Source organism: Herpailurus yagouaroundi, unplaced genomic scaffold (assembly GCF_014898765.1).
Source record: "Herpailurus yagouaroundi ecotype Mexico unplaced genomic scaffold, PumYag 355, whole genome shotgun sequence".
NCBI lineage: Eukaryota > Metazoa > Chordata > Mammalia > Carnivora > Felidae > Herpailurus > Herpailurus yagouaroundi.
The window spans coordinates 1,168,400-1,180,717 of NW_024412572.1; the positions used below are offsets into that span (position 1 = coordinate 1,168,400).

Below are 12,318 nucleotides of genomic sequence, written 5' to 3' on the forward strand. Positions count from 1 at the left end.
ATTTTGTTTAAAGATTTGAAATAATGTCTACCTAAAAAAAGAGGGAATAGGGTTTTTCTGGAGAAAAACCTCAGAATTATTGGGATGAAATGGAATTTTTGGAACACTTCAATAAATTCAAATGCCAAAGTTTACCTAAAAATGTACTGAGGGAGGTCAGATATATATGTGTGAGAGCACAGATTCTTAGGTTATTTAAAATAATCATAGGATGGGAGCTGAGACCTTTGGGAGGGGTTGGGAGGGAGAAGGGATTATTTTATGGTAGGAGATAGTAGGAAAAAGCTCCATCTCAATTTCCATTTAAGTAGAAAAGTTTTGATCAGATTGCGCGTAGTATTTTAAAAATTCATGGTGTTTTACATATTTGTATACAATGGGTGTTAAATTCCTTATGACTGGTCTCTTCATCTTTACCATCTTAGGAATTTGGAGAAACTTACATGGCTCATCCCTATACAATTCTGAAGTATGCTCTTTTAATAGTAAACTTTCCGTGGAGATTATGCAAGTTGACATTATAAAGAATATCAGAATTGTGTTACTTAGCTTGACTGGTTTTAGGTCATTACTTTATCTGAAACCTGTGATGCTGATATGTGTATTCCCAAATAACATTCTCCTATCGTACCGTGGATGAGGCCAGGCATGTTTCTCCAATTTAGCTTTGAAAAATAAGTAGTAATCGAAAGAATACCAATTTTCAACTTGCTCTTTGGATCCCGACCAACTGCTGCCTTTATGCATTGTTGCAGGAGAAGCAGAGAAGGAGCTGAGGCTGGCGGACGGTGAAGACAGGTGCACTGGGAGAGTGGAGGTGAAAGTCCAGGAGGAATGGGGAACTGTGTGTAATAATGACTGGGGCATGGATGAGGTCTCCGTGATTTGTAGGCAGCTGGGTTGTCCCGCTGCTATCAAAGCCACTGGATGGGCTAATTCCAGGCCAGGTTCTGGACGCATTTGGATGGATCATGTTTCTTGCCGAGGGAATGAGTCCGCTCTCTGGGACTGCAAACATGAAGGATGGGGAAAACATAACTGCACTCACCAACAGGATGCTGGTGTGACCTGCTCAGGTAAGACTTGCAAAAGTCCAAGCCTCCGGTGCCTGGGTGGCTCAGTCAGTTAAGCGACCGACTCTAGGTTTCATCTCAGGTCATGATCTAGAGATTCATGAGTTTGAGCGCTGTGTTTGGCTCTGTGCTGACAGGGGAGCCTGCTTGGGATCCTCTCTCTCTCTCTCTCTCTCTCTCTCTCTCTCTCAATCTCTGCCCCTCCTCAGCTTGCACGCATGCACACACACTCTCTCTCTCAAAATAAATAAATAAACATTTGTAAAAAGTCAAAACCTTGACACGAAATGCTTTGTGGGAGGAACCAACATGTAGATGGGTTGAAAACGAAAAGGGGCCAGTTTGCTGTAAGTCCTCCAGTCCATGTATAAAACTACCCAATCCATTGCCAATAGACCAGAAAATGCAGGCAAACCCCCTAAAAAAAAAAAAAAATCAAAAGATTCTGAACACTGCAATCGACGAGGAAGTGACCAGTTTTAATTTTATGGTCAGTAAACCTCCTATGAGTTTCTACTCCTTACATAAAAATATCATGATATCTAAGTTCATTCCTTGTCCTCTTTCTCAGTGACACACTGCTTTCATGCATTCACCTTTTTGTCCATTAACTGCTAATCGACTTATTGGATCAAGAAATAAATATTCCTAGCGCTAATCCTGGAGGAAGGATGTTTTGCAAAGTATTATTGCTTTCTCCGGTGCACAGTGCTGTTCATTTCATTTACATGGTGGTTTTAATTTGCAAAACATTTCGTAAATTTTATCTCAGTTGACCTTACAATAACTCAGAAAGTTATGGGTCAGACCTTTCTGCTGACAGATCCCAAGGTCATATTTATGACCCAATTCAGATTCCTGGGCTTCCCATTTCTCCTTGCTTATTTCACTGGCTTTTATCAACTCTCTCACCTCCTAGCCTCTTTCTTAGAGACCATCTCCTCCACGGGACTGGTTTTAAAAAGGACTAATCCCTATGCAGACATTGTGGTGTACGTGAGCAAGACAGGCTAGGATCTAGAAAAGTGAGGGACAAAATTCCAACTCAGACACTCGTTAATGTTATTTTGTTAAACCTTTCTGAGCTTCAGTTTCTGGAAACTCAGTGCTTAAAACATGTGGAGCTACTGGTCTAGTAAGTGGTAAAAATTAACTTTAATTTCTGCATAGCTCACTGTTTCTCATTACTTGACAACTCAGTTCTCTTTCTTTTCCTTCCTTCCTTCCTTCCTTCTTCTCTCCTTCCCTCCTCCTCCTCCTCCTCCTCCTCCTCCTCCTCCTCTTTCTCTGCTATCATTAATCATTATGGGGGAAGATTCGGAACAACAATAGTAACATCTACATCGAGCATCTACAGCAAAGTTAAAAATCATAATAAATTTTGCCAGGCTCTCACTATATTGCAATACAGAGCTGAGTGTTTAAGCTGAGACCCCAGGGCAGCTTTTAACTCTTGTTTTCAGTGTTTTATACTTAAGGATAGAACTAATCAAATTTGCTTTTGGAAGTTTACACAGCTAAAGCTCCAACTGGTGCACGCCTAGCCACTCAATGACTCCCTAGTTTCACAAGTTTTCAGAACCCGTATTTCTGAGATTTCCCCACCCTGACTAAGGCTCAATCCTCAATGCTCTGCCTCTTGGGAGATTTTGCTATTATCACACGCACTGGGACAACAGAGTATAACAGTGAAGACAATAAACGCTGGTGTTAGACTGCTTTTTCTTTTCACATCCTGGCTCTACTCTCTTCTGGGTGTGTGATCCTGTGACAATTAGGCAAATTGTGAATGTTCTAAGTAGGGATAATGGACAATTAGGATCCTTACATAGTGGGGGATTTTAATCTTTTAAAGTAACTAACAACTAGGATTTTCATCTACACCTGCCTGCAAAGACGATGTTTTACAGATTAAAATTTGCTTTCTGTTTTGTTTTGTTTCCTGTGACAATTAGGCAAATTGAGAATCTGTGAAGGAGGGGTAGTGGAAATAATATATAATGCCTAATGTTGTGAAGAAGGTAGCATATATGATACAGCCGGGACACCACATGCCTATTTTAATTGCAAATTATTATTTTTCTTACTATAAATTGTCAGGATAAAAAAATCCTGTTAAGTAGAGGTCTTTGCCTGGTATTTAGAGCTTTTAAAAGTGGGTTACTTTCTCAAAAAAAAAAAAAAAGCGGATCTAAACATTTTGTTTAAGCATAGATTTTGTTTTTCGGATGTCCCCGAATTTCATCCCAAATCTCCTTTTCTTGGGTATTTTAGTTCTCACAGAAAAATCTAGGGAAGAGTGTATAGAGAGAATTTTCTTTATGAGAAAGCTGTTCTTTGCTAAAAATGGTACCAGATGCGTTGGGGAAGGGGGTAAAAAAGCTTTGATTCAAACAGGATATTGGTAGGAAATGAATTATTTTGATTTATTTTTCCTCAACTTTTATTAATTTGGTGTGCCAGAGGATGTTTTTGCAAACCATTGCGCATGCTCATGCATTTTTATTTTTCACTTTTTCCTGTTTCTAATCTTCATGCTCTCAACTGTTGCTGATAAAGCAAGATTAAAATCAAGATTTCAAATGCTCAACAAATGACCAGCTTGCCATTTTTTGCTACTTTGTTGTATGGACCAACTTTATTTTTTCTAGTCTTTTAAATAGGTGTTTGGAGTCAAATTTGTCTATTTCTACATAAAAGAGTGTGTGTTCTGTCTTAATCCTGGGGGGAGACAAAACAAAACAGAAAGCAGATTTTAATCTGTAGAGCATCCTCCTTGGTAAGTAGGTAGAGATGAAAATCCTAGTTGTCGGTTGATCTTTAAAAGATTAAAATTCCCCACTGTGTAAAGATGGGCAGCGTCCAAAATGAGGCACCATTTTCAAAAACAGCATCAAATCTCAAGTATTCAGAGGAAGCTCATTTCCTAAAATCACTTCTGAACTCTGGTTCTTTTCTCTGCTCCAGATGGATCCAATTTGGAGATGCGGCTGATGAATGGAGGCAACCAGTGTTCTGGAAGAATAGAGGTCAAGTTCCAAGGACAGTGGGGAACAGTGTGTGATGACAACTTCAACATAGATCATGCTTCTGTGGTTTGTAAACAACTTGAATGTGGAAGTGCTGTCAGTTTCTCTGGTTCAGCTAATTTTGGAGAAGGTTCGGGACCAATCTGGTTTGATGATCTCGTATGCAGTGGAAATGAGTCAGCTCTCTGGAACTGCAAACACGAAGGATGGGGAAAACATAACTGTGATCACGCTGAGGATGTTGGAGTGATTTGCTTAGGTAAGGACTGATCCGGGTCTGTTCTGGTCTTCATGAGAGGACAAAAGAAAGGGGGTGAGAGTCTCGAAAGCTTGAACTCTTAAAACCATAATGAAACCTGCTTCCTTGATCACTTTATTGCCTAATTTCTGGTTCCTGATCTGATACCTGCGGAGTTTTTACCACAGCTGAAATGAGGCTCCCTGCGTTAGCGGGGAAGGATGAACAGTGAACCCGAGATCCAAGGCATGAAGCTAGAAGGAGGTGTTTAGAGAATAATCCAATCATCCTCCCTCTTCCCCTGTACCACCCCCCACCCCTGCCAAAAAAAAAAAAAAAAAAAAAAGAAGAAGAAAATGAATTAAGGAAAAAAAAGCAGCTTAATTAGCAACTTGTGCTTTGTGGATGAGTTTTGAAAAGAAATCACACCCCTTATCGTCCTCTACCTGCAGAGGGTTTAGCCACATTAAAACCCACCCCTTCCCAAATATTAGTTCAAATTCACAGAATCAAATGATAAAAATTATCATTTTCTATTTTAATAGGTTTTCTATTAAGACCTCCTTGATGCTAGTGCTACGGTACGAATAGGTTCTGTGTCTATCTGGAGACTTTCATGTTCCATGTTTACTCAGGGCAAAGGACATTGGATTTGCGTGTACAGGAATGACACTCTCCTTTTGTCACCTGAGTTCTTATGTGGAGGCAGACCTAGTAGGTCTTGAACCCCAGAGAACATTTAGAAAATATAATAGAGTGAAGATGTCTCCATATTCACCAGATACCTCCCCCCGCGGGGGGGGGGGGCGGGGGGGGGGTTCAAATGAGGAAACTCAATTCAAACCAACTTTAAGGAAAGAGAATACTGACTCAGGAAACTGGGGAATCCACGAGGTACAGTTGGCTTCATGCATGGCTGGATCCAAACACTGAACCAATGCCATGGGGGTTTTGGGTTTTTCCTTCTTAAATTGGCTTTTTCGTTGTTGTTGAAAAACATGACCATCTATTGTTCGAACCATAAAAAATGGGACTCCTACAGAGAAGATAGATTTTGTTAGCTGAAGAAAGCGAAAGGGATATGGGAGAGAAAAAAACCACAATGGTACCTCCCATTACCATTTACCCACCAAAATCCTTCTAGGTCCTCGACCAGTACATTTCTTCTCAATGCCGAGGAATCATAATAAACAGCGTTGTGGCAGCAAATGCTAAAACCACCAGAGGAAAAAGGCAGTTTTTTTATTGTAAGATACCACTCAGAATCACGTTCTGTTCTTTGAGGATATTGATTGGGGGGAAGGTGAAAGTAGTCATGATGAGGTCCCTTTTCTCTTTGCTCACTTTTGGACTGAGGAGCTGGTCCATCTGTCAGGTCCATCTATCAATGGACACTTGGGCTGCTTCCATAATTTGGCTATTATAAATAATACTGCAACAAACACAGGGGTTCACGTGTCCTTTTGAATCAGAGTTTTTGTATTTTGGGGGATAATACCTAGTAGTGCAATTACTGAATCATAGGGTAGTTCTTTTTGTTTTTTGAGGAACCTCCGTACTGTTTTCCACCATGGACCAGTTTGCATTCCCACCAAGGGTGCACAAGGGTCCCCTTTTCTCCACATCCTCGCCAACGCTTGTTTCTTCTTGTCTTTGTGATACTGGCTATTCTGAAAAGTCCTGTCTTCTTGCCCAAGGCACTCCTTCTTCACATCCAGTGGTTTTCAGTGGTATTATATCACTCTTTTCTGTCTCTATTTATATTTGCCCCTTATTCTTGTTTCTTTATCACTGATTTGTTTTGTGTCCCTCTTACAGATGGAGCGGATCTGAGCCTGAGACTGGTGGAAGGAGTCACTGCATGTTCAGGAAGATTAGAAGTGAGATTCCAAGGGGAATGGGGGACAGTGTGTGATGATGGCTGGGATAGCAGTGATGCTGCTGTGACATGTAAGCACCTGGGATGCCCAACTGCCATCACCGCCATTGGTCGAGTTAACGCCAGTGAAGGAAGTGGACACATTTGGCTCGACAGTGTTTCCTGCCACGGACACGAGTCCGCCCTCTGGCAGTGCAGACACCATGAATGGGGAAAGCATTATTGCAACCATAATGAAGACGCTGGTGTCACATGTTCCGGTAAGTTAAGAGAAAAACAGAGAAGGAAGGACTTGTGTTCTTTAGGAGTAGGCACGGGGGCGGGGAGACGTGAGCGATGGAAATGTCTGCTAATGTCCTTGTTGGGGATTCTTTCACAGTCATGAGTAATCTTAAACATAGTCTTTATTTGGCTGGTTTGGAGGGTTGTCTGACTATTTTCTGCAGCAATTATTCAGGCTGCTCTCAGGGACCGCATTTAAGATTCTAAATCTCCCTGGAGCTCTGAGACACAAAATGTTATGTCTTTTTCAAATATCTCTGACATGCTGCCATTGACATTTTTTTTCTTTTATTTATTTATTTATTTATTTATTTATTTATTTATTTATAGAACAAGCTGGGGAGAGGCAGAGAGGGGGACAGAAGACCCAAAGCAGGCTCTATGTTGACCTCAGAGTGTCCGATGCAGGGCTCGAACTCACAAACCTTGAGATCATGACCTGAGCCAAGGTCAGACGCTCAACTGACTGAGCCACCCAGGCGCCCCCCATTGACAATTTTTCTTAAACTTTGAACCTATAATCCTGTTTTTAACCAAAGTCATGGCCTCTACTGGCCATTAAAAAAGCCAGGGGATGGATAAGCCATAATTTCCAAATGCCTCACAGTATCTGGGAAGGAGCAAGGTAAAGAATATATCCTTTGGGAGCTAACCCCCATGTGTATCTGTGGCCTAAGTGTGTGCTTCTTTTGCAGATGGAACAGATCTGGAGCTAAGACTTGTAGGTGGAGGCAGCCGCTGTGCTGGGACAGTGGAGGTGGAAATTCAGAAACTGGTAGGGAAAGTGTGTGACAGAAACTGGGGACTGAAAGAAGCTGATGTGGTTTGCAGGCAGCTGGGATGTGGATCTGCTCTCAAAACATCCTATCAGAGTTATTCCAAAACCAAAGCAACAACAACATGGCTGTTTTTAGGCAGCTGTAATGGAAATGAAACTTCTTTCTGGGACTGCAAGAATTGGCAATGGGGTGGACTTAGCTGTGATCACTACGAGGAAGCTAAAGTTACTTGCTCAGGTAAGACTTTCTATCAACATGTGAAGAACGTGAATTTCAAGAGTGTAAATTTCCAGTAACAGCCTTGAAACTGATGAGAGACATCGGTCCCTAGGACTAGACATCACTCAAGCAACCAGAAAATATCTATCCCATTGCGCAAATTTCAGAGAAACTTGTCATTCATTTTGTACCTTGGTCGCAGGTTTGTTTTGTTTTATTTTTGTGTTTGCTTTTTGTCCATTTTAGCTTTTGAGTAATTTTTCTTTTTGTTTCTTTTTTTTGTTTTTTGCTTTTGTTTTGATTTAAATTCTGATTAGTTAACATACAGTGTAATATTAGTTTCAAATGTACAAGTTAGTGATTCAATACTCACAGGGGTGCCTGGGTGTCTCAGTCAGTTAAGGGTCCTACTTTGGCTCAGGTCATGATCTCACAGTTCACGAGTTCAAGTTTGAGCCCCACGTTGGATTCTGTGCTGACAGCTCAGAGCATGGAGCCTGCTTCTGATTCTGTGTCTCCCTCTCTCTCTGCCCCTCCCCCACTCATTCTCAGTCTCTCTCTCTCTCTCAAAAATAAATTAAAACATTAAAAAAAATACTTACATACAACACCTGGTGCTCATCACAAGTGCCCTCCTTAATACCCATCATCCATTTAACCCATCCCCCTGCCCACCTCCTCTCTGGTAACCATCAATTTGTTCTCTGTAGTTAAGAGTCTGTTTCTTGGTTTCTCTCTCTCTCTCTCTCTCTCTCTCTCTCTTCTTTTCCTTTGTTTGTTGGTTAAGAAACAAAACAAAACAACTGAGTCATTTTTAAATCCGTAGAAATATGAAAAATTAAGAAGGATCAAAATTTTTAAGGTAGACCTTAAAAGTGTCTTTCATGGGAATGTCAACCAAATGATTTTTAAAAGTATGTGAAAAGTATGTGATTTTAAAAAGTAAAAGAAGGATTTTCTTCTCTCTGAATATTTTTGTGTGTTTCTCTGCAACCTCTTTTAAATGTTCCAAAATGAGCTGTGAGTTGGCCTGGCTTATGGATAATCTCTAGTATTTTATGCTAATCACATTTATACGAATGCTAACGTTGTTGAAAAGTGGTGCCTTTTTAACAACTGTAAGGTAACATATTGCAGATATGGTAAAAGAAAGACTTCAGAGAAAGCAATGTAAGAACAAAACCATTGAACACATGGAGATCAAGTCATACGGTGCTGTGTGTCCACGAACCAATGGCTTTATTCCAGATACATCCTAACCTAGTTGTGCCCCTGGGTGGGTTCCCTGATGTTACATAGTAGAAGTGTCTACTTCTATTTACATAGAAATTATCCTCTGACTGTAAAAAGACAGTTTTTTAAGATGCAAATTTGAGGATACATATCTGCTTTTCAATCATCCTTCTTTTCATTTTTTTTTTTAATTTTTTTTTAACATTTATTTATTTTTGGGACAGAGAGAGACAGAGCATGAACGGGGGAGGGGCAGAGAGAGAGGGAGACACAGAATCCGAAGCAGGCTCCAGGCTCTGAGCCATCAGCCCAGAGCCCGACGCGGCGCTCGAACTCACGGACCGCAAGATCATGACCTGAGCTGAAGTCGGACGCTTAACCGACTGAACCACCCAGGCGCCCCATTCTTTTCATTTTTAAAAAAGATTTCTGTAGGGTGCCTGGGCGGCTCAGTTGGTCAAGGGTACAACTTCAGGTCAGATCATGATGTCACAGTTCTTGAGTTCAAGATTCATCCCCGCATTAGGCTCTGTGCTGACAGCTCAGAGCCTGAAGCCTGTTTCAGATTCTGTGTCTCCCTCTTTCTCTCCGCCCCCCCCCCCCCGCTCAGACTCTGGCTCTCTGTTTCTCTCTCTCAAAAATAAATAAACATTAAAAAAAAATTTTTTTAATATATATTCACATGGTTTACACTTCAAAATTAAAGTGTAAGCTCTTCCCAAATGCTATCCCCAGCTGTCCAATTCTACTCTACACAAACAAGTCATGTGGTTGGGGTATTTATATATTCTTTAGGAGATATTTTATGTAAATACAAACAAATCCATGTATAAGTTTCACCCCATTTTGTTGTTCAAATGGTGGCATATTAGGTAAATTGTTCTGTACCTTAGTATTCACTTCGTAAAGTATTTTGACCACAATTTTGTATCAATATTTAGAGACCTTTCTGAAATTACTTCTCTATCCAGGACATTTCTCTTCTGATCATTTATTATTGTATGATTTTATTTATGCTTTTAATTTCTTTTATTAGAGAAAGTGAGTGTGGTTTATTTAGCGTTTTTTTTAATGAACTAGCATTTAGATTTTTTTAATTAATCCTATTTTTGTTTTCTAATTCATTACAGTTTGCTTTTCTTTCTATAATTCCTTTCTGATTTCCTCCTAACTTAACTTCTTGAGTTCAGGGCTTGACTAATGTTGATTTTTTCCTAGTTATTAATATAAATATGTGAGGTTATAGGTTTTTCACTCAGTATACCAGTGACTGTATCATATAATTGATGAATTGATGCTCTATGAATCTGGGACATAGATCTTCCTATGACTGTTATGTGGTCATTGTGAATTGTTTTTTTTAGTATTATAAAGTTTCCCCTTTCCTTTTTAAATTTTTTTTTAAATGTTTATTCATTTTTGAGAGACAGAGAGAGACAGAGCATGAGTGGGGGAGGGTCAGAGAGAGAGGGAGACACAGAATCTGAAGCAGGCTCCAGGCACTGAGCTGTCAGCACAGAACCCCACGTGGGACTCAAACCCGTGAACCATGAGATCATGGCCTGAGCCAAAGTTGGACGCTTAACTGGCTGAGCCACCCAGGCACCCCTCCCCTTTTCTATGGTTAAACGATTTTTGTCCTGAATCAGACTTGTCTGATGTTATTACCACAACTATTGCTTTATTTATTTTCAACCTTCATGAATCATTTTGTTCTAGGTGCATCACTTGTATTCATCATAGAATAATGATTTATTTTCCAAAAAAACTCGATTGGATTACTTTTTAGAGATGGGAGATATATTTGACTTTAACTTTAGTCATATTATGCATTTTTATGTTGTCATATGATGTATACATAATATTTATTGTCATCATGCATTATGCTACAACTATGAACTATATTTCTCTATATAACTTTTTGGGGGGACTTTGCCTGTGTTTGAGCATGTGTAAGCATATTCGTATGTCTGATTATTTTCTTCTATTTAATTTTTAAATTCTTTTATGTTTATTTTTGAGAGAGAGAGAGAGAGAGGGAGCAGGGGAGGGACAGAGAGAGAGGGAGACACAGAATCCTAAGCAGACTCCAGGCTCTGAGATGTCAGCACAGAGCCGAACATGCGGTTCAAACTCATGAACCATGAGATCATGACCTGAGTCAAAGTTGGACGCTCAACCAACTGAGCCACCCAGGAGCCCCTTCTATTTATTAATTTTTTAAGTTTATTCATTTATTTTGAGAGAGAGAGAGAGAGAATGAGCAGGAGAGGGGTAGAAGGAGAGAGAGAATCCCAAGCAGGCTCCCCACTGGCAGCACGGAACTTCGAGGGGCTCGACCTCACGAACCATGAGATCTTGTCCTGAGCCAAAACCAAGCATTGGACACTCCACCGACTGAGTCACCAGGTGCCCCTGATAATTTTCTTCTAAATATTTTCCTATAATTGTATTTTGTATTAATTAGAATTAAGTTGGGCAGCATCCAACTTGGCCGAAAGAAAGCCAAATAAGAGTGGCTATAGAAAAGTTTACTTTTTTTTCATTAAAATAAGTCAAATAGGTGGCACCTGGGTGGCTCAGCTGGTTAAGCGTCGGACTTTGGCTCAGGTCATGACCTCGCAGTGTGTAAGTTCGAGCCCCGAGTCGGGCCCTGTGCTGACAGCTCGGAGCCTGGAGCCTGCTTTGGATTCTGTGTCTCCCTCTCTCTTTCTGCCCCTCCCCCAATTTCTCAAAATAAACATGAAAAATTTTTTAAGTAAGTCAAGTAGGTAAGCAGCTTAAGGCTGCTTGGGTGGTTCTGTGGTCACCAAGAAATAGCGAGAGTTGTTTTGCCGCAGTAATTACCAAACCTTATTGGTCAAGAAGAATGAGTTGCCCTGCAACTGAGTTCCCTGGTAAGCGAATCTCATAGGCCAGGTCCTGCCCTCTGAAAAGTTGTCCTCTGTCCACTCTCCTTCCTGGGCCTAAGTGGTCTTCTCTGGGCGGTTTCTCCTACTGGAGCTCTCCACGGTCATTGCTGAGTGCAGTTTGAAGGCTGAACACCTTTCACAATCCGCTTTCTGCAGATATTGGCTCAGGGGCCCTTGGATTGCTTTATGGGTTATCGTTCACAGAGGTCAGCTGTCCTCAAAGTCAACAAAACAACTCTCCCCAAACTTAGTATGCTTCTGGTCTGTTTTCTTTCATCTAATGCTACGTGAAATACCCATAGTCAAGGAATATATTTACAAACTTTGAACTATCCTGTGAGCAGCCCGTTCCCCTGTATTTATTGGCCACTGCCCTAAGGTCATTTGAAACCAGGGGTCTGGGAGGAAAAACAGGACTTAAATCTTATCTTTGCTGATAGGCTCATTGTCTATGCATGTGGAGAATCAATTCTATTTTCTGCTAAGCCTACAGTTTTATCACCACCTCAGTTTGGGGGACAGGATACTTAGGGTTTATTTTATTTTATTTTTTCGATCTTGCAAGTTCCAAATGATAGGCCTGTCAATTAATTATGCATTAGTAGCTGCAAGAAGAGCATGCCTCCTTCACAAAATTCGTATTTTTCTTTCTGTTTCTGCCTTGCTGTCTGGCT

General features: G+C 40.6%; 1 protein-coding gene across 1 annotated transcript in view; it reads left to right on the top strand.

Annotated features, from left to right (window-relative positions):
* The window catches only part of CD163 (CD163 molecule), a 29,698-nt gene that overhangs the window by 1,702 nt on the left and 15,678 nt on the right, over positions 1-12,318 (top strand). Inside the window, 4 exon segments of the mRNA XM_040462585.1 lie at positions 756-1,076; positions 4,041-4,361; positions 6,159-6,479; positions 7,197-7,517. Of these exon segments, the coding sequence (XP_040318519.1) occupies positions 756-1,076; positions 4,041-4,361; positions 6,159-6,479; positions 7,197-7,517 (1,284 nt within the window).